The sequence below is a fragment of the Xenopus tropicalis genome, chromosome 3 (genome assembly GCF_000004195.4).
Source record: "Xenopus tropicalis strain Nigerian chromosome 3, UCB_Xtro_10.0, whole genome shotgun sequence".
In the NCBI taxonomy this organism is placed as follows: Eukaryota; Metazoa; Chordata; class Amphibia; order Anura; family Pipidae; genus Xenopus; species Xenopus tropicalis.
Window position 1 is genome coordinate 103,684,085 of NC_030679.2, and position 22,127 is coordinate 103,706,211.

Below are 22,127 nucleotides of genomic sequence, written 5' to 3' on the forward strand. Positions count from 1 at the left end.
GATCTGGGAATTTCCTAGAAATTGCTGTAAAGGTCATCATTTTCCCATGAAAAACGAGAGATTTGTGACCACATCCCCTTTGGCATGGCCGTCACTGAAAATAAATTGCTGCTACGTCCTATTGCAGGGCCCACATGTAAAATTCCTTGACAAATGGACATGTTGTGCTTATACAAGAAACATGACATGCATAATAGGATCGGGTGTGAGAACCCTGTGTGAGAACTTTGTGAGCACATATTACGACCGAAGCACACAAACACTTCAAGCAAATTTTTGTCCTATTATTGCCTGGGCCCCAGGAATGACAAGTCTCCCATCATTTCCCTATTTGAGCCAGTCTCTTGCTAGGGTTAGTAAATATAACAGCAAGAAGTAGTTTTAATGCCAAATAACAAATTTGACAGCTGCACAAACAAAAACTGAAATACTTGCCAAAAGCACAAATAACATTGTTATGATGTATGATGTTATGTGGAGAGGGATGTACATAGGGCAAGTGAAAAGTGAATGGTATCAGAAAGAGGCATATAGGAGGAAGCTACTATGAGGTGTTCTGCATAGAAAGATGTAACAATTGGAATGGTAAAAATCTGAGAATGCACCAAAGTGATGATACCCTTGTGTGTTGTACATATTCTACATGTAGTTCTCAAACAGAAAGTAAGTGGGTAAAAAAGTAAAAAACAAATAAAGGTAAAGTTTAAAAATTAATTTATTTAGGAGAAGAGGAAGGCCTAACGCATTTCGTGTCTGTTGGGGCACTTATTCATAGGTATTGTCCATGTACTTAAATCAATCAAGCACATATACAGCATAAAAATGCACATAACATTTATCAGAAGCTAAAGTCCATTGAATAGTTTCCATGTAGTTCTAACTAGCTTTTATGGTTCCTGTTATCCTTTTATTCTATTTCATTGAGGTTGTAAAGTTAGTTAGTATTTTATACAGGTTAGTTTGATGGGGAATATATTGTGAAGAATCTAAACCCTTTCTTTTTTTCTTCCAAGCACAATGCAATTAGTTTAAATATGTATAAATGAGTTGATGTTTAACAGTTAGAATGTGTGAGTTAGCCATTAATGAGATGTGTGCTTAAATGATAATTAGGACCCTGATTGGTAGAGATAGAGGGTGGTTTTAAATAGTCATCAACCAATAAAAATGATTAGAAAGTAAATACAGGTTGGAAAGTATTGAAGCAATGGTATATAAAGCAAAGGGTTCCTTCTTTTAGATAATTTGGATTGCAAGGAGGCTTCTAGCATTGAGGTTGAAGGTTAGTAAAAATACATCTGTAACAACATTCTTTTAGCAATATATTTCTATTTTATTTTAACTGGAATTAGTCTACTAAACTTAATTTTTTTAAAAAAAAGTCAAACATGGAAAGCCAGTTTAAATTTATCATATGAGCTACAGTTTCAATAAGCATTTATTTTGCCATGTAAACGATAATTGAATATGAACTGTTAAGGCTGATACACATACACTGACAAGAAATCACCGCAAGTTTTTCTGCAAATTAGTAAGCAAATAAATATCAACACTTAAAAAAATAGTGGTGCGAAGCTAACCTAAATACAAGTAAAAATATAAAGGCAATCACCTGACTGTATGCAGAAAAACATATACATTGCTTGTCTTTATGATATATTGCACCCAGTTCAGATTCCTATTTAATATTTTGGTTGGTGATGGCAACCCTGCCTAACACAAAGGCTACTAGGCCAATTTTTTTCTTACTTTGTGGAAAGTATAAGGTCACCTCCACTTTCAGAAAACATTTCTACTATAATATATGACTTTTTTTGTTACTACAGTTCTAAGGAAACAATAATTCTAGAGTCTAATATTGTGTGTTCTTTCAGCCTTTAAATTATACAGCATATGGTATAACAATGCACTTATGTGGGGCTTCTAGTTTTATGACTGGTATAAAAATGATTGCTCATGATGGAGTTTATTTATCAAACACAGATTGCTAACAGGAAACTCTAGAGCTCTATTATAGGGTAAAATACAGTTCACCCTTTGATAAAGTTACTCCTACATATAATATATATATCAGTCCTTGGAGTGTCTGCACTCTAATGCCAAAAATAATTATATGGCGGGGTGCACAGCCAAATTAAATGTATACCAAAATTATTTCAAGGATGAAAAAGGTCCTGTTGAGGACTAAAACATTGGACTATAATGTTGGTGTTCACAATAAAGTTGTGATTTTTTACATAGGGTGTGCCAGTCGTAAAATAATTTTGGTATACATTTAATTTGGCTGTGCACCCCACCATATAATTATTTATAATATATATATATATTCATAAATAATAGACAGGTATGGCAATCCATTCTGGTGATCTGTGGCAAATTTAATGTTTACACTTAATATTTTACAGTGGTCTGAGCTACAGGGATGATTTTTAGTGTGATAAAATGCACTACTTGTTTTTTTAGGATACACATTAAGGCAGTTATGCATGACTATATTATAGGAGAAAATGTAAAATGTGTCCTAAAGTATGGGAGATTTAACTGTAAAGACACAAAGAACATTTTCTGATTTTACTTAATTGAGGCCAGAGCCTTAGAAAAAAAACATTTATTATTATTACTACAGTGATTTTGTCTAGCTCTTAAACTGACATTTATAGTTCAGAGCTTCTGATATCCTCATTATGGTTTATGCTTCTTAGGTGCAGTATAACTTATGGATATATTGTTATTCCTTTAAAACTGTATGGGACTTTGATATCAGGTTAAATTGTATTGGGCTTGTGTGATTTTTCTTCAATGTTTTTGTCAGACATAGGTAAAAAGTATAAATGGCTCAGGGTTAAACAATGAGAAAGTGAAAATGATCCTTAACATTCTTAAAAAATAAACAAAAAAAAAACACCAGCAATGTCTACCAATGAGTTTGTATATGAAATTCACTATTATCTTAATGGAAAAGATGTTTTGATGAACCTCCATAAAAATTACTCCAAAAGAATGCAATTAATAATGATTTTGGAACATGGTTTGGAAATTTTTAAAGGTTAAACACTTTGATGTCTCCTTTGGAGACTTTTCTTTACAACAGGGCAAGAAAAACATGCATTTTAACTAAAACATATTTTTTTCCTTTAGAGCAATCCCAGGACGGATTCAGGGACACAAAGCAAAATCATCAGGTTATTTAGGTTAATGCTATGGCAGTAAGGATCTTTTAACAGTCACAGTAAAGTTGGTATACACTTGTTATCTTACACATATTTAATAAGTGTAATACTCTAGACAGACCCAAGATGAACAATTCTCCAAACACATTTCTCGATACAGCTCCCATTAGCCCATCACGTTTCCAAGTAAATGTAGTTGGTGAAGGGTATGACAATCCTGCTTGCGAAGACAAAGACCCACCAGATTATGAGGAAACATCCTTTGCTGATGACAATAGAATGAGTTACAGGCCAGGTAATAGGGAAATATTTAACAATGTTCTACACAATGGAGACACGATAAAGACAGAAGGAAGTTTTCATCCTTATGACACCCATGGTCATGCTTATTATATGAAAACATTTGGACACAATACAGTGGATGCTGTTCCAAAGATTGATTATTACAGAAACACTGGAAGCATCTCAGGAGTCAAGATATGCAGACCAAGTCTGGCAGATATCCATGAGCAGCTGTCAAAGGTAAGATAATTCTTTCTGCTATGGTAGAATCTGTGAAGCCGGTAACTGTACAAACATTTAGATTTATAGAATTAGTGCTAAAGTTTAAATCAAAGATATGTTTTTGTACATATAGCCAAGGTCACCAACACTAAGGCTTATAGCATATAGCTGTGGCAAAATACCAAGCACAGCCTATAATAGTAGTGTTTAGGATGGATAGTGGCCAACAAAGTATGCTTGTGGTTTGTATTTGGCAAGTTCATAAACTCATAAACTATGATTGTACATAATTGCTGGAGCTTTGGGGCCAGAAGTTGCCTCCAGAAAAAGCTAATCTGTCAACATGCCATCTGAGGGTTGATTCACTAAAGTGCAATAACGCATATTGCATGCTTTTTTTGCGCTAAAATCGACGCGAAAAAAAACATGCGATTCGCTAAAGTATTATAGCGTCCATTAAGTCACATATCGCGTGCGTTAAATTTCGCGCTACCACATGCATTAATTTGCACGCAGAAATAACACTAACGCATGATTCACAAACACTTAGACATGCTAAATATCTAATTTGTCTGTGCGAAAAATAACACCTACTTGAGGCAGTTGGTAATTATAGAAAAGTACAGTTAATGAGCTTTTGGCAATAAAATATGGACTTTGCAGTGTGATTTATTCAAGTACGTGTTGGCCCTAGAGTGATGTAGCCTCCAGTTTGCAGGGAAATGGTCATTTTCTTAAAAGTAGTTTTACGAAAGTAATGGTGTGTATGGCTAATATGGCGTGCGTTTTTTTGCACGCGGCGTCTATTTGTGCGCGGTGCGTTCATTAGCGCGCGTTCCGTCAAATACCGCACAAAATAGTCTTCGTGACTTAACGCAAGCAGCATCGCGTCTAAATTAATGCAAGTATCCTTTTAGTGAATCGTGCGTTAAGATGCGAAAAATTAGACGCAATAAAATTTTTAACGCATGCTATAAATAGCGCACGTTTTAACACACTTTATTGAATCGACCCTATGATGTAAGTTTAACAAAAAAATACACAAAATCAAAAAAATTCAAATATATTCAATGAAGGCTTCCAAAATAAAAACCCACCTGCATACCAAAGCTAATCTGTGTTGTTTTGTGGTTCACGTTTAGTATCACATTCAGTAGAAAATTCATTGGCAACAATAGGTTTTGCAAAGATTGACTCTGTTGAAATAAATTTTATGTCTACTTCAATGAAGGTACTTTATGCTATTTTAAGAGATTATTAGTAAATCTCATGCCACCCTATTTGATTTATGGCATCTACTGAAAATTAGGGTGCACAAAGGGAGCATTATTAAAGAGAGGTACTTTATCATAGCATAGCAGATATGGGGCTGCTAATATTCTCACTAAAAGACTGAAACATCTTTCTGTCTTTTAGTAAGAACATTAGCAGCAAGAAATTACTGGGCACCACAGCAAAATCACCTTGGGTATTACCACTAGGGAATCTGTTTCAAATAGATTTATTAAAAGTGTATAGTAGTCATGGCCCCTACTGAGACCTTCTAAACTCACTCAGCAGCCACTGGGTCTGCTTTCTCTATAATAATGCCTCTGTTTCAGTTAATTAGTAGCAGATAAAACACTCTTACAGTGCCAAGAACACTCACATTGCCTGGGCTTTAGTCTTTGTCTTAGTAAACCACTAAAATATTAGTGATTACCTTCTGTAATAAAAAAGCATTTATTTTGCTAAAGATTCCATCATAATATCATCAAAATATCATTTATATATCTATCGATCAATTCATGTCTCTATATCATTTGCAAAAATGCAAGAGGTGAAAATGTCCCATCACTTTGCCAGTGTTACAATAAATACGTTGTAACGATGGCTTTTAGTAAGAATATTCTTATGAAAGCAGTATACAATGTCCCAAAGAATGTCCTGTGTTCCATTAAATCAGAAAATGCTAGCTCTACAGTAAACATTTGTTTTTAAGTTTTGGTTTATCAGTCTGGGTTTATTATTTTATTTTAGAAATGTGTTTATCTCATGATTATTTAACCACCTCATTGATTACTTAAAAACACTTCAGATAAAATACAATTTACCAAATTTCCTTTTAATCGATTGATATATTAAAGGTGGCCATAAATTATAAGCTTATTATAAGTATGGCTCATTTGCCAGATCACCAAATGAGCAGATTTTCCCTGTTTTTCTGTGCAGGAAAACTCGGGTGGCTTCGGAAAACAAAGTGCCACATATGCCTTCCCACCAGCGATTCACTTCCTGGAGGAAAGGCATTTCAGGGAGATAGGTTGCCCATACTAAGGTGGGCGATATCGTTCTAATTCAATCGTTTGGCCCTAAGGCCAAATATGGAATTGCAATGGCAGAGATAGGAGTGGTTGGAGCGAGGACCACATAAATGAACCTGCCCTATTGACACATTCAGCCAGATATCAGGTTGATAGGGCTGTCAGGGGGTCCCCGTACACAGGCATATAAGCTGCTATATTGTTCTAAAGGACTGGGATCAGAGGCTTAAATATGTGTACATCATGAAAAACAAACAATTCTACAGTATATTTAGAAGTTAGCTAGGTACTCTGTGACCTCAGATTAAATAGGATACCAATGTAGTGATATGCTGAGGCACCCCTGGGTTCTGGCCACGACAGATCCCTTTTCTGTATGTTTCACTTCCAGATATAAACAATTTAAATCTGGTTTGAGTTATTTGCAGTTCCTACTGCCAAATACTTTGAAAAAGGTAAAATACAAGGTTTTAGGAACTAAAAAAAAAAACATCTCTGTAAGGGTGGGGTGGCACACAATTTTCTGGAAATACATCAAAAAATGTATGGAAACACAGTCTAGTGTCTAATAAAAGGATAAATTGCAGCATAGCACAGTGGTTCCTGGTCTGTTTCCATACATGTTCTACTTATTTACTGCATTGGGTGCCTGGGACAGGGTACAGGAACAGACAACTGAGATTAAAAATTATACAGTGGGGTCATATACTAGGTGGGTCATAGCAATTTTCTCGCAAGTCACTGATGACTTCTTAGGCCTATATCAGACAAAGAGTTTAGTAGCTACAATGAAATTGTTTCTAACTACCAGCAGTCTCACTCACCACATATTCATGGGTAGCAAATTATAGAAAACTCCACAACTAGGCCAGTGAGGATAAGTAGAATTTAATTATAGAAATCTGACAATAAATTCCTGCTTACCATCACTAGCCTGGCTAAGGGATTTTCCTACCTCTAAATATCATTTGCACACCTTAACAATTGCTGACTGAAATACAGATGGCTACATTTTCAGCTCTGCAAGTGTTCTGTATTTGCATTGCTTCAGATTACTATAATGGTAAGTTATTGGAAACAAATACATGGATTTTGGTACTTAACATGAACAAATGTTGCTTCTCATAAACACTGACAAATCAAAATGGCTTCATTTTGGCATCAATAGCAACATTAGCACTGTCCATTAGACACAAGTCAGTTGCATGTGTTGGTGCAGCAAACTAAGAGAACCCTGGAATTATCACTAGGTAAAGGTTATAAAGATGGTAAGGATGTTAATTAAAGGGTTCCCTGTGATTTTCATTAGTAATCCATTCATTGGAGCAGGCTGAATCGTGCAATGTGCACATTGTAAGTATTGTATTTGGGAACAAACTACCTTTGTGAAAAGCACCCATGCATTGTAAATGAGCTCAAATGCTTTTCTAAAAGTCTACTAGTGGCAGATTGAGCTGCTGATATCGTCCCCATTACAGAAATGTCACCGAGAATTTGTCTGTCCTGGATTAATTAGTTCAACTGACCACCACCACCACCCCACCATAAACATACAGCTGTGAATAGGCATAATTTGAATACATAGTTAGGAGTAAATGCATTTATTTTATTATATCACCAGAACCTCAGCTTGAACAGAAGTGTAAATAAGTTGACACTGTGACCTTTACCATTTAACAATCCAATTTACTTTTGTTTATTGGTTTTAGAACATATTTTGTTTTTCTTTTTATATTGTTATAAAAACATGAACCATTTTGTAGGAAAGCCATTCCAATCTAGGCTGCAGTTCAATTGAAAAAAAAAAAAACATTTGTAAGTCCAATGTTCTTTTCATAGCTTTTTGCATTCGATTTCTGGCATAGGAAGGAAAAATGTAACTACTGACTACATTTTTTTCTGGGAATGGATTCAAATGATTGAACACAATATGTCTTCTAACTAGTAAACAGTCAACATGACGTGAGCAACACACACACACACACACACAGTGTTCTGCTTTCTTACTCAGAAGTGATAGCTATCCGGCAATGCAATCTAATCAGGTCACCCCAGGGCAGAAAAAAGTTTTTATTCAAGGGCATTATCCCTACTTTATAAAAATATAAAGTACTAAAATGCTGGTGCACTTTCCTTGTTGATTGCTTTTTCAGAACATCTTTTCAATAACAGCAGTAGGCAGATTCAGTCCACTAAACATTTATAGTATGTCATTTAGACAATTGGAGGCAAGGTACAAACTTGAAATTCTTCTTTAAATAGTCACACCACAGTATCTAATGTGGACAGGACTTAAATGTTCCAACACAGGTGTATTATGTAAGCTACCGTAACATCCAAATAACTCTTGCATCTCAGTTAAAAGATATACTTTCAACTAAATTGCCTTTAGGTGAATTCAAATAGGGGTGATGGCCCCTCATATTGTATGGCCATGTAGAGCAGCAGATTTTGGCTAGAAGAAATGCAGAAAGGTCAATAACATAATCTTTTTTTCAGCTTTTGGCTATTGCAGGTGGCACAGCAGCACCTGTAGCAGGTAGATCTGTCTGTAGGATATCAGTTACAGTAGGGCAAGATGGCAACAGAAGCCCTTTATATTCCCAGCCTGCAGTTCTTCACCTGTTGAATAACAGCCCACATTTAAAATCACCCTATTAGGCCAAAGAGACAATCTATTCCATGGCCATTGTTCTGTTTGTACACTGACAAATGAATGCTGACATTCAGGCTGCAGATCTGAAAACCTAATGTTAGCTACTGCTATAGAGAAAAAAAAATAATTGAATCAATGCAAAACAGAAGAAACATATTTTAAACATTTTTCTCGACATACGCTAGGGCAAATATTATCCTGTGAGGAGCCCGGTGCTAGATGGATTTCCATAAATAAAATCAGCTTTGCAGTACCTGTAAATATAAAACAGTTTAATCTGTATAATCACGCATGCTGCTGTAAATGAATTGGTCTGTCTATCTTTATTCACTGAGATGACATATTCTGATCAATTTAGATTGACACCACCAAAATGTTGATTATACTGTTGAATACATTGAGGTGTATCTGATCAATGGAAATGTGCCAACAAGGATTTATCACCAGGTCATCAGAATTTTTTTTAATGACCAGTGTTATTAAAATATCTGAACCAGCCTATTGCTTATCAATTCTGTCATCACAGACTTTAATTGAATCACTCGGTCTGCTTTAGACTGTAGCAGACCCTGCAAATTGAATTTGGCTGGCAACATCTCAAGGGCCCATCCCAACGAACAACTGGACAACCCCCCCACACCATCCCACCCCTTACGTACTTCCCCTCTTCAGCCATATTGTGGGTGCTCCAGATTGTGGGGCCTGCAGATCCTGGGCAGGCAGCAGTCCTTGGTCGGCTCAGGCCAACCGTGCCTTGGTGTGCCATAAACACCTGCATTGAAAACAAGTGGCAGTCTATAAATAGCAGGACTCAGTGTTCTATTTGTCGCTGTTAGGTTGGGCTAGACGGAAGACTTTACAAGGAGGCTGAGAACATTGGAAATATTCTAAACTCCCTTAAAGTGTAAAGTGCCCTTGTAAATTAAATTACAGCCATGTAGGTGAATATTAGCTAAGGCATTCATGGGGGAACATTGCTAGTTTCTTGCTGGGAGCATGGAGTCCTGGTGTCCAGTGGTGGCCTATAAATAGTGTTGGACATCTTGCCACCAGCAATGGATGCACTGCTATACTTGGCAGGACAACCAATATATCTGAGCTTAGCCAAGCAACAGCAGTGATGCTGAGGGGGCTAACCTCCCTGCCCTCTCCCAGATGCAAAGTGCACCTCTAATGTAGTTTTCTCCTAAATTGAGCAGCCACCTTACCCTTAAATTAGCTTGAAGTACACTATAAGCTATAATTAATTGAACTGAGCAAAGAACAGAATGAATGGTAAAGACCACAGCTTTGTGGAATGAGTCTCTCATCCATGCAAAATGAATTCACAGCATGCAGAAAGTACAGCTACAAATGCCATTAAACAACTTCAATGCATAACGTTAGTACATTTCAGTGGTATCATCTGCATTCTAAATACAATGTAACTGGCCTTTTAGTTTATTATTATTATCCTTTATAGATATAGCACCAATACATTCCATGGTTTATAGAGATTATACATAATTCAAATCAGTCTCTGCTCCAGCAGATATTACAGCCGCACACTGTGGTCATATTTAGCAGTAGTCAATTAATCAGCCTGTACATTTTTGGAAAGTGGGAAAAACAAAAGTTTATAGAACACTGAAGATTTTATAAGCTGGGTTAATAGTAAAGTCTAAACCAGCACCTAGAGTACATTTTTGACTGGACCTGTAGTTATAGTTATACAGGACTATAAACATCTAAGCAAATAACATGTTAACTGTGCCAAAAGGCTCCATCAATGTGACCTCTGTTCACTTGAAATAATGATGGAACATTTACTACACAAAACTGTTCTCACTGCAACATGAAATACAAGATAACAGTAAGCTTCGCTTTCAAAAATACTAAATTGATTCATTTTTTCTAGAAATTGTGGAATGAAGAATCAATAAAAATTGGCTCTGCATTGGAATTACATGTCAGTGAAAATGTTCCAGATTCATAGCAGGGTTTGAGATGGCGTAATAGGATTTAATTTTTTGACAAAGTGGAAATTGTATGTTGGATAAGGTTTGCCTCGTTGATACCAAAACCTCATTATGGTTTACAGAAATCATCCATGCATACAGCAGCTAGACAATGGTATGCAGGGCTTCCAGGCAGGCTTTCAACCGATTTACCACAGCGAGGATTCGGCATTTTACAAAAGAGCATTAGATACAGCGACAGGAGTGTTTTCACTTATTCTTTCAGATATTTTTCTTATCCAATGTATAGACAAATTTCCAAAATAAACATTTTGGATGTGATGTATTTATACTATTTATATTGGGTGGATGATTTTGTTCCAAATGATTAATAATGATTAAGTCGACATGTCAGCACTGGTTTAAATCACACCATGCAGCATATTTGCCTTGGAACCCTGTGGTAGTCTGGCCACTTGACTAAGAATTGGCCACTGTACAAATTGTGATTTATAAAGTTTAAATATTTACTGTATGTAATGTGTAACTTCAGTTAGGGCCCTTGCTTTAGGTTGCTGACCGACCTAGAATCTAGGAAGCATGGCATTGACCCAAATCATCCATGCTTTTCATGTAGGAGGACACTAGAAAAGAGACATTAAATTGGTATTTTATGGGGGTTGTTTATCAACTTAGTAAAAATTATAAACTTGAATTATGGTTTGAAAAACTCAAATTTATTAAGGGAAAAAACACAAAAAATAAAAAATTTCTGCATCTAAAAGTTTCCAAGGTCATGTAGAAATGAGTGGGAGCCATCCTAAGCAAAATTTAAACTATTTAGTCAATTTGAATTTTTCTAATTAGTTTTTTAGCTTGTCGACCCATTCAAAATTGTAAGTAAATTACAAATTCAAGATATTCACTTTTTTTTACAGTTTTATTTGATTGTGATTTTTTTCTATTCAATTTATTTTAATAAGTAAGGTACCATTTGCTATTTTAAAAAAAACATGCAAAAAATATGCAAATTACATAAATATGCATTTTGATAAATAACACCTATCTGTCACTTGTAAGACTTGTGTACATACAACATACAAATATTAAGGTTTCTAAAATGATATAAGGAGTATATATTAAGCCGAACTTTAACAGAGAAGTCGGGTTTTCACTCTACTGCGCATGCGCCTATTGTGTTAGTCGCAGCGAAACGAAGCCAGAAGGAGGAAGCGCTCGCTCCAGGTACCCCGGGCTGGTGCTGTTTTCTCCTAACAGGGGCACCAGCCTGGGGTACAAGGTAAGCGATTAAAGTCACTTGGGGGTGCCTAACATTTTAGCACCCCCAAGTGACTTAGCCTTTCCTTCTCCTTTAAGATGTACAGCTTAAAAGAGAGCAAAGGAAAATTGGTGAAATGGCAGAAAAGCGTGAATGTGTGAAAAGCTGGGCTAGAGGGTGATATATCAATGTTCAAATTTGAATTTTTTCCACAATTCAAATTTTTTTAACTAAAACTTCCAGTATTCGAATTATGGTTTAAAAACTGAAACGCTTCATAATTATAAAGTGCAAAAAAAAAAAAGCTTGCAAGTTAATGTAGAAGTCATTGGTAGCTGTCCTAGGCAAAAACAAGCCATTTTTTTCAATTTGTGATTTGTAAACTTACAAATTCAAGGTATTCAAGTTTTTATTCAAGCAAGTTCTCCATATTTGGATTTTTTAATAAAAAAGCAAACATTCAAGTTTTTTTTAAAATGTGGGTTCATTCTAAGTAGAAGAAACTCTAACATTTACAAACTTGAAAATTGATAAATATGATACATTTTTGAAGATAGGAGATGCAATGTTTTTTTATAGACTCCCATAAAGCCAGGCTTAGCCTGAACCCAGCCTGAATTCGCATCCTTTGGCAAGTGTATCCGCTAACCTGTGTGACCTCTTTTGCTTATGCACATTTTGTGGTATGTATTATTAATGTATTGCTTGTAATTTTGTAATTAAAATTGGCTGCTGTTAAACCATCTGTATACTATATAAAAGACTATATTTTTTTTAATACTACCACTGTGCCTGTATTACTTTTTGTGTGCAAAACCTCATTCTATTTAAAATTAGCCTGAACCCAGCATTAGAGTTAGCATGATTTTGACTTATAACAGTGATCTGGTAGCATTGGTGTAGAAGAATGCACTCAGGGTCGGACTGGGCCGCCGGGACACCGGGAAAAATACCGGTGGGCCCCGGCCTTAGTGGGCCCCGGCGGCCCAGTCCGACCTTTGCTCCCCCTTCTGACTGTTCCTCCCCTGATGCATTCAATTTATATGCGCTTGGGGAGGACGTCAGGTGGGGGCCCTGCGGGGGGGGTTAGGGGGGCTCCTGGGGGGGTAGGGGACACAGCTGGCTGGGGCACCTGCAGGGGCCCTGCACCCTCCAGTCCAACCCTGCATGCACTGCATAACTCCAAGTTGCTTTCAGGCAAGCTTCTGGTGAATGAGTAATCGCTCCTTCGAAGAGAGGAATTCCTAGTGCATTAATAGAACATTAAGAACCATTACTTATTGTAATAGTGTGTGAATGTGCACATTAATTCCGAGCATACTGGAAACATCTAGTTCTAGGTGGCAATTATTACAGCTTCATTGTGTCATCACCTTTCAGTTATAATCTGGCCTTGTTTGTGAGCAGGGAAGGGAGTTAATGAATATTCATTTGTTATAGTGAATTTAGTGCATTTAAAATATTAGCAGCTTTCCAGCTTCTCCCAGATCATTGAACAGCAATGTGTTATTAGTCCCTCTAGGGCAAGCAAGGGCAATCAATTTCCTTGGGTCTGGAAAAGGCAAGGTTCATGAACTCTGATAAGACATCATAGACCAAATAGTGACCAATGACCTTATTATCAATATAATATCAGTATTTTCACTGCGGTATATTTACATCAAGTGTTTGTAAATTGTATTCCCTGTACTCTCTGCTACACTACATACATAGCACAGTCTGGAATATGAAGGCAGCAACAGTGCTACAGCTGGTCCAAATTCTGCAGATATAAATGATTCCAAAGTGTCTCAAGGTGTGCTACTAATCACCAGTAGCTGTTAAAGAATAGGGGGCTATTAGTAGCCAATGCCAGTGAGACATTTCTCTACGTAAGGGGGTGATGATGAAGGCAGAGTTCCAAACATGAAATTCCAACCCACATTGGACCACTCTCTAGCAGAAAACTAAATCGCACAGAGCTACAGCAACCTCTGCCAGGTACAAGTGCCCAGCTTCTTTTGTATGAATGTATGTATTTTTTTGTTTATATATAGCTCTACTTATGTACACAGTGATGTACAGTAATTACAATAATAAATACAAATAAATACAAAGTACAGTTACAGTAAAGATTAAGCGCTAACTGTCAAAGGGCCAAGAGGAAAGAGGACCCTGACCAGTAGAACTACAACCTTTGTGTGCTTAAATGTGTCCTATTTAGCACTGTTGCAAAGTGCTTACATGTGACAAGAATGTATTAATGCATTGGCCTGGACATTGGCTCATCATTGGCCTGAAAAAAATCTGTCAAACATTTGATTTATATTATTTCATCTGCATAATTATATGAGCCCCAATAAGTGAAATTTATATTTACATTGTATGCCAGGGAAAGAGGCCCCTAGTGGCTTCAAACTTACTATCTGCTGTAATGCTCTCTAAATCTGTTATTCACAGATTTGGGGAGGTTACATTGCAAAAAGCATTACCTTCTGATAGTCTTACCTTGCAATAGCGTATTTGCTGCTAGAAGACATTGCTCAGGTTGCATCGTAATAGTGTTACAGGTTCCACCAGCAGAAATATATATATATATATAATTCTGCAACCAGTTTTTCTGCTGCAGCAGCATATTGCAATATATAACTTGTTTCACCAAACATTTATAAGAAGAATTGCTCAGGAAAATATTTCTAAAGGAGAATCTTTTACCTTGAATTATCCCACTGCTGTATATATCCTTTTTAATTTACTAAAACTTATTTTGTACCCTGCAGGGAAAATTATTCTTTCAGTTATGTTTTATCTTCCCTTTCCCTGGGAAATGAAGCATATCTTTCTCAAAGCTATAAAGCATTTTATACTTGGTGGAATCATTTCACAAATGGTTACCAATGCAACTTAAAGTCTCTTGATGTTATAGCTTCTATAATTCACTTCTGTAAATAGGGTTGTGATATTTTTCAAACCCTCTCTATAAGCACTTGTCTTACCATTCCTGCTGAAAATACTGGGACTTAACCCCTATTGTGCTCCAGTAGGAGCTAGATAGTAGGGCTTTAATAGAGTATTATGCATGTATTCCTGTCATTCTGTGTTGGTTCTTGAAGCCAACAACTATACCACACTTCAACAATTCAGTTTTTCAAGAGGGTATAAGGTTGTCCCTTCAGTATAGAGAAAAGCAAGCAAAGAGTTTTTTTTGCATGCAGTGAGTGCTATGAAACAATTAATTCTCTCTCTGAAAAGTTGTGTGACTTATTGTTTCAATAGAGCCTTGAGTGTGTTTTAGTAATAGAGAAAACACAAGGGTACTCATTTTAATACTCTTAGTATGTATTATCTCTTTTTTGTAATGCATAATTCTATACTTGTCTGCAGAATGTGGTTGAGGTTCCTGGATCCGTCACCAATGGAGAAGGGATTCCAGGTGATGAAGAAGCAAACAAGGAAGAAGGCGAAAAGGGTGGATTTGTGAAATTTGGATGGATAAAGGGTGTACTGGTAAGATATCCAACCTGTGTTTATTCAGTATTGTAGATTTGGAATACTTACTGAGTAGTGTAAAAATAGAGAATGAGAGGGAAAGAGGTCACATTTATAACACAATATTGGAAAACAAAAGTTGCAAAACAAGCAAGCAGGAGAGAGAAAGATAATCAGGGTTTTCACCATTTACATGGCAACACACACTTCTTGATCCTTAGCTTTTTGGTCTACATCCTGTTAGTGGCAGTGACTTATCTTAAGAGGCTGCTACGGTGGATGTTGTTGCACAATATGTACAGTTTAAAGCACATAGGATCAATTGGGTAGGGGTAGTTTCATGGTCTGTGATAACTATATATATATATATATATATATATACTGTATATAGTGAATAATGTACCAGCTATTGTAAAATATAAGGATATTATAAGTCACTGAGGAGTTCCATGACCATATAAAAGCATGTCATAAAACTCCGAGGTAATGTATAATATCCTTATATTTTTCAACAAGGGGTTCATTGTTTTATAATACACAAGTTTCAGTGAGTCTGTGGCAAGAATTATATCACTAAGTACCGTTTTTAATGATATAATTTATAGGATATTCATGGCTCTATTCATGGATCTTGTGTGTGTGTTTGTATATATATATACAGTATATATATATTTTTTTTTTTTTTTTTTTTTTTTAAACCTGTTTCCTGTCATAGGTCAGATGCATGCTAAATATATGGGGTGTGATGCTGTTCATTCGGCTCTCCTGGATTGTAGGACAAGCTGGGATCGGTAAGCATTTTCCTATGGTCTATACCTAACTGTTGTAATATTGTTCTGAACAAGGTCATCCTCTGGGACATGAAGCACTAGGTTCTTTTGTCCACCTTTGTCTACATTATACTGCCCTCCACAAAGTATCTGCTCTAAAACTGAATACTCCAGTATGAAGAATGTGTTGCAGTATGTAGGTATCCTCTCAGAGGTGTTAATGTACTACATTCAATCTTGCAGTTACTCATAGCAAAAGCCTATTCTTGACAATGAGCCCCATCAGATATTAGGGCCCTAGAGGAAATACCTCCATTACCCACCACTTCCTCATCTAAAAATACAGTCCTTAATTTTTTTCACTTTATTGCGCGATATACAGAATAGTTTGATATGCATTCTTAAATGCATACTTGACTAAAAAGCTTTTTTTTACTTAATTAGCTTTGATTAATTGTCTTTAATAGTAAAGTCATACTGCTAGGAATGATGGCAAAGGAGCCTTCCTGAGTTGAGTTTTTAGCAAGCAGGCGCCTCTCACAACACAATGCATGTTGATGTTGGGCTGAGGACATTCCTTCCCATAGGCCCTTTTTAACTGTGTGCTCATAATTCACCAAATGAGGATGGCTGCCTGAAAAACTAGCAATTGGGCCATGTGGGATAAAAGAAAAGCAGGTTTCTGACTTGGACATATATTGCACATTCTTGAAAGTTGGAATTTCTTTCAGCCTTGACTTTAGCATATGCCGGGCCTGACTAATAACTGCTCAGAAGCTTTATGATGCATATCAAATGAAAGCCTTATAGCCACAGGGACACAGCCATGTCTATGTCCTTCCATAAAAAGGGCACATTTTGAAACCTGCCAATTCTTTGCTTAAGGCTTTTCACACGCAATTAGCTTTCAAAGGGCAGTTTGGTAACTTATTTGGATCATTAAGGAGCATAGCTTCACTCCCAGGTGTGAGAATCAACAGAAGGATTTTGTTTTCTCTTTAAAGTTATTTATCCATTATGGCTGTGAAACAAATTTTACTGCTATTTACCAATTTATTTTAAATGTCATACACTCTTCAAAACTTTGTAGCATTAAGATGGATGTCTTGCACACTAAGAAGCCCAGCTCTTCAATATATTCCTTGTAGCAAAAAAAAATGCTATAAGATGTTGAAGAGACACATTTGTATTTATTTAAGTATTGTTTTGCATCCAATAAGGATTAATTATAACTTAGTTGGGATCAATTACAAGGTACTGTTTTATTATTACAGAGAAAAAGGAAATCAATTTTAAAATTCTAAATTATTTGATTAAAATGGAGTCTATGGAAGACGGGCTTTCCGTAATTCGGTGCTTTCTGGATAACGGGTTTCCCGGATAAGGGATCCCATACCTGTAATAGATTTCTTGGAAAATTACATGCATTTTTATTCCTAGACAATATAACCTTAAAAACATTAGACAAGTCAGTCAATAACAACTTCTATTGATATTATTTCACGTACATTACTGGGCTAAGGGGAAGATTTATCAGCATTCAAATTAAAATTTTTGCTGAGATTCGAATTATTTTGCAATAAAACTCGTGAATTTGAATTGTGGTTTCAAAAACGCAAATGTTCAATATTAATTAAGCACAAAAAAATCCAAAAAAACTAAAATGTAAAGCTTTGGCATCTTGCAAGTTCATGTAGAAGTCAATGGATGAGGTTTTAGTTTTGGACCCATTGAAAATGATGAGTAGAGTACGTTTTTTATTCAGGGTTTAATTTAATCAAGTGTTTTATTTTTGATTTTTGTTTTAATGAATAAGCAAACTTTTGATTTTAGTAGAATTTTGCGTAAATTTGAATTGAAAAAAATCACAAATTGGTAAATAAGTATGGATGGCTCTCCATACTTCATCTACTAGAAAATCATTTAAATGTTCAATAAACTCAGAAAGGATTAATTATATCTTAGTTAGGATCAAGTACAAGCTACTGTTTTATTATTACAGAGAATAATGAAATCAATCTAAAAAAAATTTAATTGTTTGATTAAAGTGCAACCTATGGGATATAACCTTCCCATAATTCAGCATTTTCTGGATAATGGATCCTATACCTATACATGGTTGAGGGAAGACGCTTTGTTGCCCTGTTTCCACTGCATTTCCTATATATTTGTGTGTGCAGTGTTTGGGACATAGTTGCCTTGTCTGAGATTTATAAATAAAACATACTACTCAGAATTATTACCAAAAGCATCTGCTAATTTTAAAAGGCAAACCCAGTGCAGCTAGAAGATAACTTATTATAATGTATTTACAGTACAAAGTGTAACTATTTTCAAGTGTGATAAGGTCCACCAATAAAGTCTTTCTAGCTTTATTGGTCCTGGACTCTCTACTATGTTTATGACCATATGGCAGAAGCAATGCTGATGCAGAAAATAATGGAACAGACCTCCTGCACAGTTTCTCCTTTTAAGAACAAATGGGTCCCAGGAAGTCCAACTGGGGCTGAATGTCACATCTGCAAGAAAGGAGCTTTAAAATTTAGCTGCCATCAGTTTACATGTATAATGCATATCCATTGCGTGCTTCTAACAGTGTTACTATATACTGAAGCAGACTTATAGAATACATAGATACAGATTATGTCAAAATTCACAGATCCATGTGCAATGGATGCATAACCATTATTATACTAGGAAATACAAATAGACATTTCTTCATATGAGAAGTACAACAGATTTTTCATCTGCTTCAAACAAGTTGATTTAAGTTACCAGACAAAATTATTGCTCCCATGCTAAATAACATAGAGCACCAGAGAGTTCATCTTGTAGATGTCAATTTTTAGAATTGAGGAATATTGTAAGGATACTTCTAATAAATGGCCAGAGTAAGGAATGACTGAAAGAACCTGTTTAAATAGTTAACAGAGTGTATTTTTCTCTTTCTGCTGAGGTCTTGGTGTCATTATCATCGGGCTAGCTGTGACAGTTACTGCTATAACTGGCCTGTCCACCTCTGCAATTGCCACAAATGGATTTGTCAGAGGAGGTAATAAAGTATGAGCCGTGAAACATTCTAAAGGTCAATGCCAGTTCAGAATCTCATTATTTTAAGGTAATCACACTCATGGCTTGGTACAGGATTTCTCTCTCAACACCTAAACTGGACGATACAGAGTGACAAAAGTATGGATTTATTTCTGAATTTTGGGACTTCAAGGTCTTGGATCTTCTATCTCTGTCAGTACAGAAGCCTTTTATTTTTCAGGACACCTTAGTTCCGATCTGGCTCTTTCATATGCGGCTATAGCGTGGCATTTAAGCAGTCTCACTTAAGCTTGGGTATTTTTTTTCTTCTTCAGCACCTCGAGTTCTTGGAGAAACCAGGGATATATTTCTTATAATAAGAAAAATCTGTAAAACATGGTGTTTCTTTTTTATTGCAAACAGGTCTGGCAGTTGTCATAATTCTTCTTGCTACCATGGTTACCTCAATTACTGGGTTATCTACTTCTGCAATAGCTACCAACGGCTTTGTCCGTGGAGGTAATGTTTTACGGTTATTTGAGCTAATGAGACTTCCTGGACAGGTAGGAATTTTTTGTCCTATAGTCAGTTCTGGAAAATCAGTACGTGTCCAACAAGTACGGAGAGTGAGAAGGTAAAATTATAAATGGTATTGCACATTTGCTGGCAAGTAAAGTAAATCGCATCTGTCACAGGCATGATGGTAGGTGATAATGTTTGCTAAATCCTTCCCATATGATACTGTGTAGGCTAAAGTAAACTCGCTAGTCTTCCTTTGCAGAACTAAAGTACATTTTAGGTGACCAGATGATGGAACCATGCAGAGGTATATATATTTAGTAAAGTATGACAGCTGCCAAACAAATCCTATTTACTAAATATAATTCAGAACATTGCAGGTCCTGGATGGAAGGATAACCCAGTTCAATATGGTGGTATTTTTTTCCACAGGTTTTCTTGTAATGAGAGCCAATCATAAATGTGTTGTCATTGTACTTTAGCCTTGAAAGGCTGTGGGAATTAATGACTGAAGACAATGTAGTATTAAAGCAAGAACTTTCAACCTGTCCTGAAAGAAATCATAGCAGCCATGTCATTTTGTACAGCTCTGTGAAAAAAAATCAGTTCTGTACAGAGAATAATTTAAACTTTGTTGTGAACAAATAAAAAACCTAAAAGAAATAAAATATATGCAGCTTGTGCATACAAGGATGCATGGTTGCACTGTTTAATATGGCATCACTCAAGTATTTCCAAACTGACATTGGAAAAGCCGTTTTGAAGCCGATTGATTAGATTATCGACATGGCTGTTACACTCCCCAGAAGCACATCAAAGGAAGGTGCATGTCTTAAGTACCTCTGGTGTTAATATATTAAGAACAGGTTGAAAGAATGCATTAAGCCCATGTAAAATTCAAATCTCATTTAATAACCATGCATTATTCAGTTCAGAAAATGGCACGGTAAGTGTGTAATCAGGGACTATGATTTCATTTAATTTAATGTCTTCCCTGTGCCACGTCGGCCCAGTCACAAACTCAGGTGGCATTCAAGTGCATAAGGATGACCATTGCTGCTTTGACATAAGGAGGCTACAGGTCTCATTGCCTGACCACTATGCAGGTAAAAGACAAATCTCTTTTGCTATTTGCAGGTCTTGGTGTTGTTATCATCTGCCTGAGTGTGGTAGTTACTTCATTAACAGGTGTCTCTATGTCTGCTATATGCACCAATGGTGTTGTCAGAGGAGGTAAGTTCTTTCTATTCCAACATAAAATATTGTAGGTTCCCCCAAAGTCTACTATTAACATCACTATCGTTAGTATCATTAATGCTATTATACTATGTATGGAAAGAGGGTATTTTATATGGATATTTTTATATCTGCCTCTGGCCATTGGTAATAATACACTGACTGTACAAACTGTGAATGGTAAGTCTGCGTGATTGTCTGTTGCGAGTAAGTAAAGGCGTTTGTTACCATTACCTTCATAAAATAAGGTAGGTATGTATACTCATTATTTTTGTACACAACATAATGTTCCCATATTACTTCTGGTTTTAATCTTTGAAAACATATCACCTTACAGTCATCTTTGCTTTAGTCCATAAATAGCCTAAAAATATGCCTATCATGTACATCCCACTGAAAGTACCCATAGACAGTTCATATTCATAATAAACATTATTATTATAAAAATATGCAGAAAACAAAAATGTATTAATTACAAATATCGTAAGTATGACAGCAAAATAACAGGTAATGTAAATCTGCTATCGCCTTCCTTTAGAGATATGCATTTACTTTTCCAGTACCATATTGCCAGCCAGAAAAATCCCTATACATCATCTGTGACTATTAATCACAACACTGTGCATTAAAAATTTCTCCTGGTTTTGACTCTCCAAAAATCATTATACCATAGACAGCTTGTCATCTAGCTTGCATGGATATGTTTGAAATATTAATATCAAGGCTATTGCTGGCTGATTTTGCTAATTTCTCATGGTTCGATCAGCAGGGCTATCAATCAGCTCCCTTTATGTTCCATTTCTTTAAGTAAGCACATTTTGCAGCCATTTCTCAATAGATCAAGCCCTTCACTGGCAAATAACTATTAGGCGACTGCAACATTAAAAAAGATGACAAATGAATGTTCTGGAAGGCAATATGGCAGCAATAGATAACATTTTTTATGCACTTGGGAAAGGGTTTTGTGACACATTCAGCTCTAGCGATTTATAATCGAAAACACAAGCACCATTTGTTCTGCCTATATGCCATTGAAAGCAAATGCTATCTTTCATTAGGTGGAGCGTACTATCTCATATCGAGAAGTTTGGGGCCTGAGTTTGGTGGATCCATAGGACTGATTTTTGCTTTTGCTAATGCCGTCGCTGTTGCTATGTATGTGGTTGGATTCTCTGAAACTGTTGTGGAAATTCTTAAGGTAAATATAACTTCTCTTGTAAATATATATACATGTCTAAATAGGCAACCATCAGGG

The 22,127-nt window shown here is 36.0% G+C and overlaps 1 protein-coding gene across 3 annotated transcripts in view; it reads left to right on the forward strand.

The window, feature by feature from the left end:
* Positions 1–1,195: 1,195 nt before the first annotated feature.
* slc12a1 (solute carrier family 12 member 1) overlaps positions 1,196–22,127 on the forward strand; it is a 72,682-nt gene continuing 51,750 nt past the window's right edge. The window contains exons 1-6 of one of the 3 annotated variants that reach the window (XM_012959480.3): positions 1,196–1,282; positions 3,139–3,692; positions 15,213–15,335; positions 16,033–16,108; positions 19,044–19,139; positions 21,931–22,070. In XM_012959480.3, the coding sequence (XP_012814934.1) occupies positions 3,297–3,692; positions 15,213–15,335; positions 16,033–16,108; positions 19,044–19,139; positions 21,931–22,070 (831 nt within the window). In that variant the 5' untranslated portion in view covers positions 1,196–1,282; positions 3,139–3,296. Of the gene's footprint in view, positions 1,283–3,138; positions 3,693–15,212; positions 15,336–16,032; positions 16,109–19,043; positions 19,140–19,540; positions 19,637–20,773; positions 20,870–21,930; positions 22,071–22,127 lie in introns of all 3 variants that reach the window. The other 2 variants (XM_012959479.3, XM_002936567.5) reach the window with 2 other exon arrangements.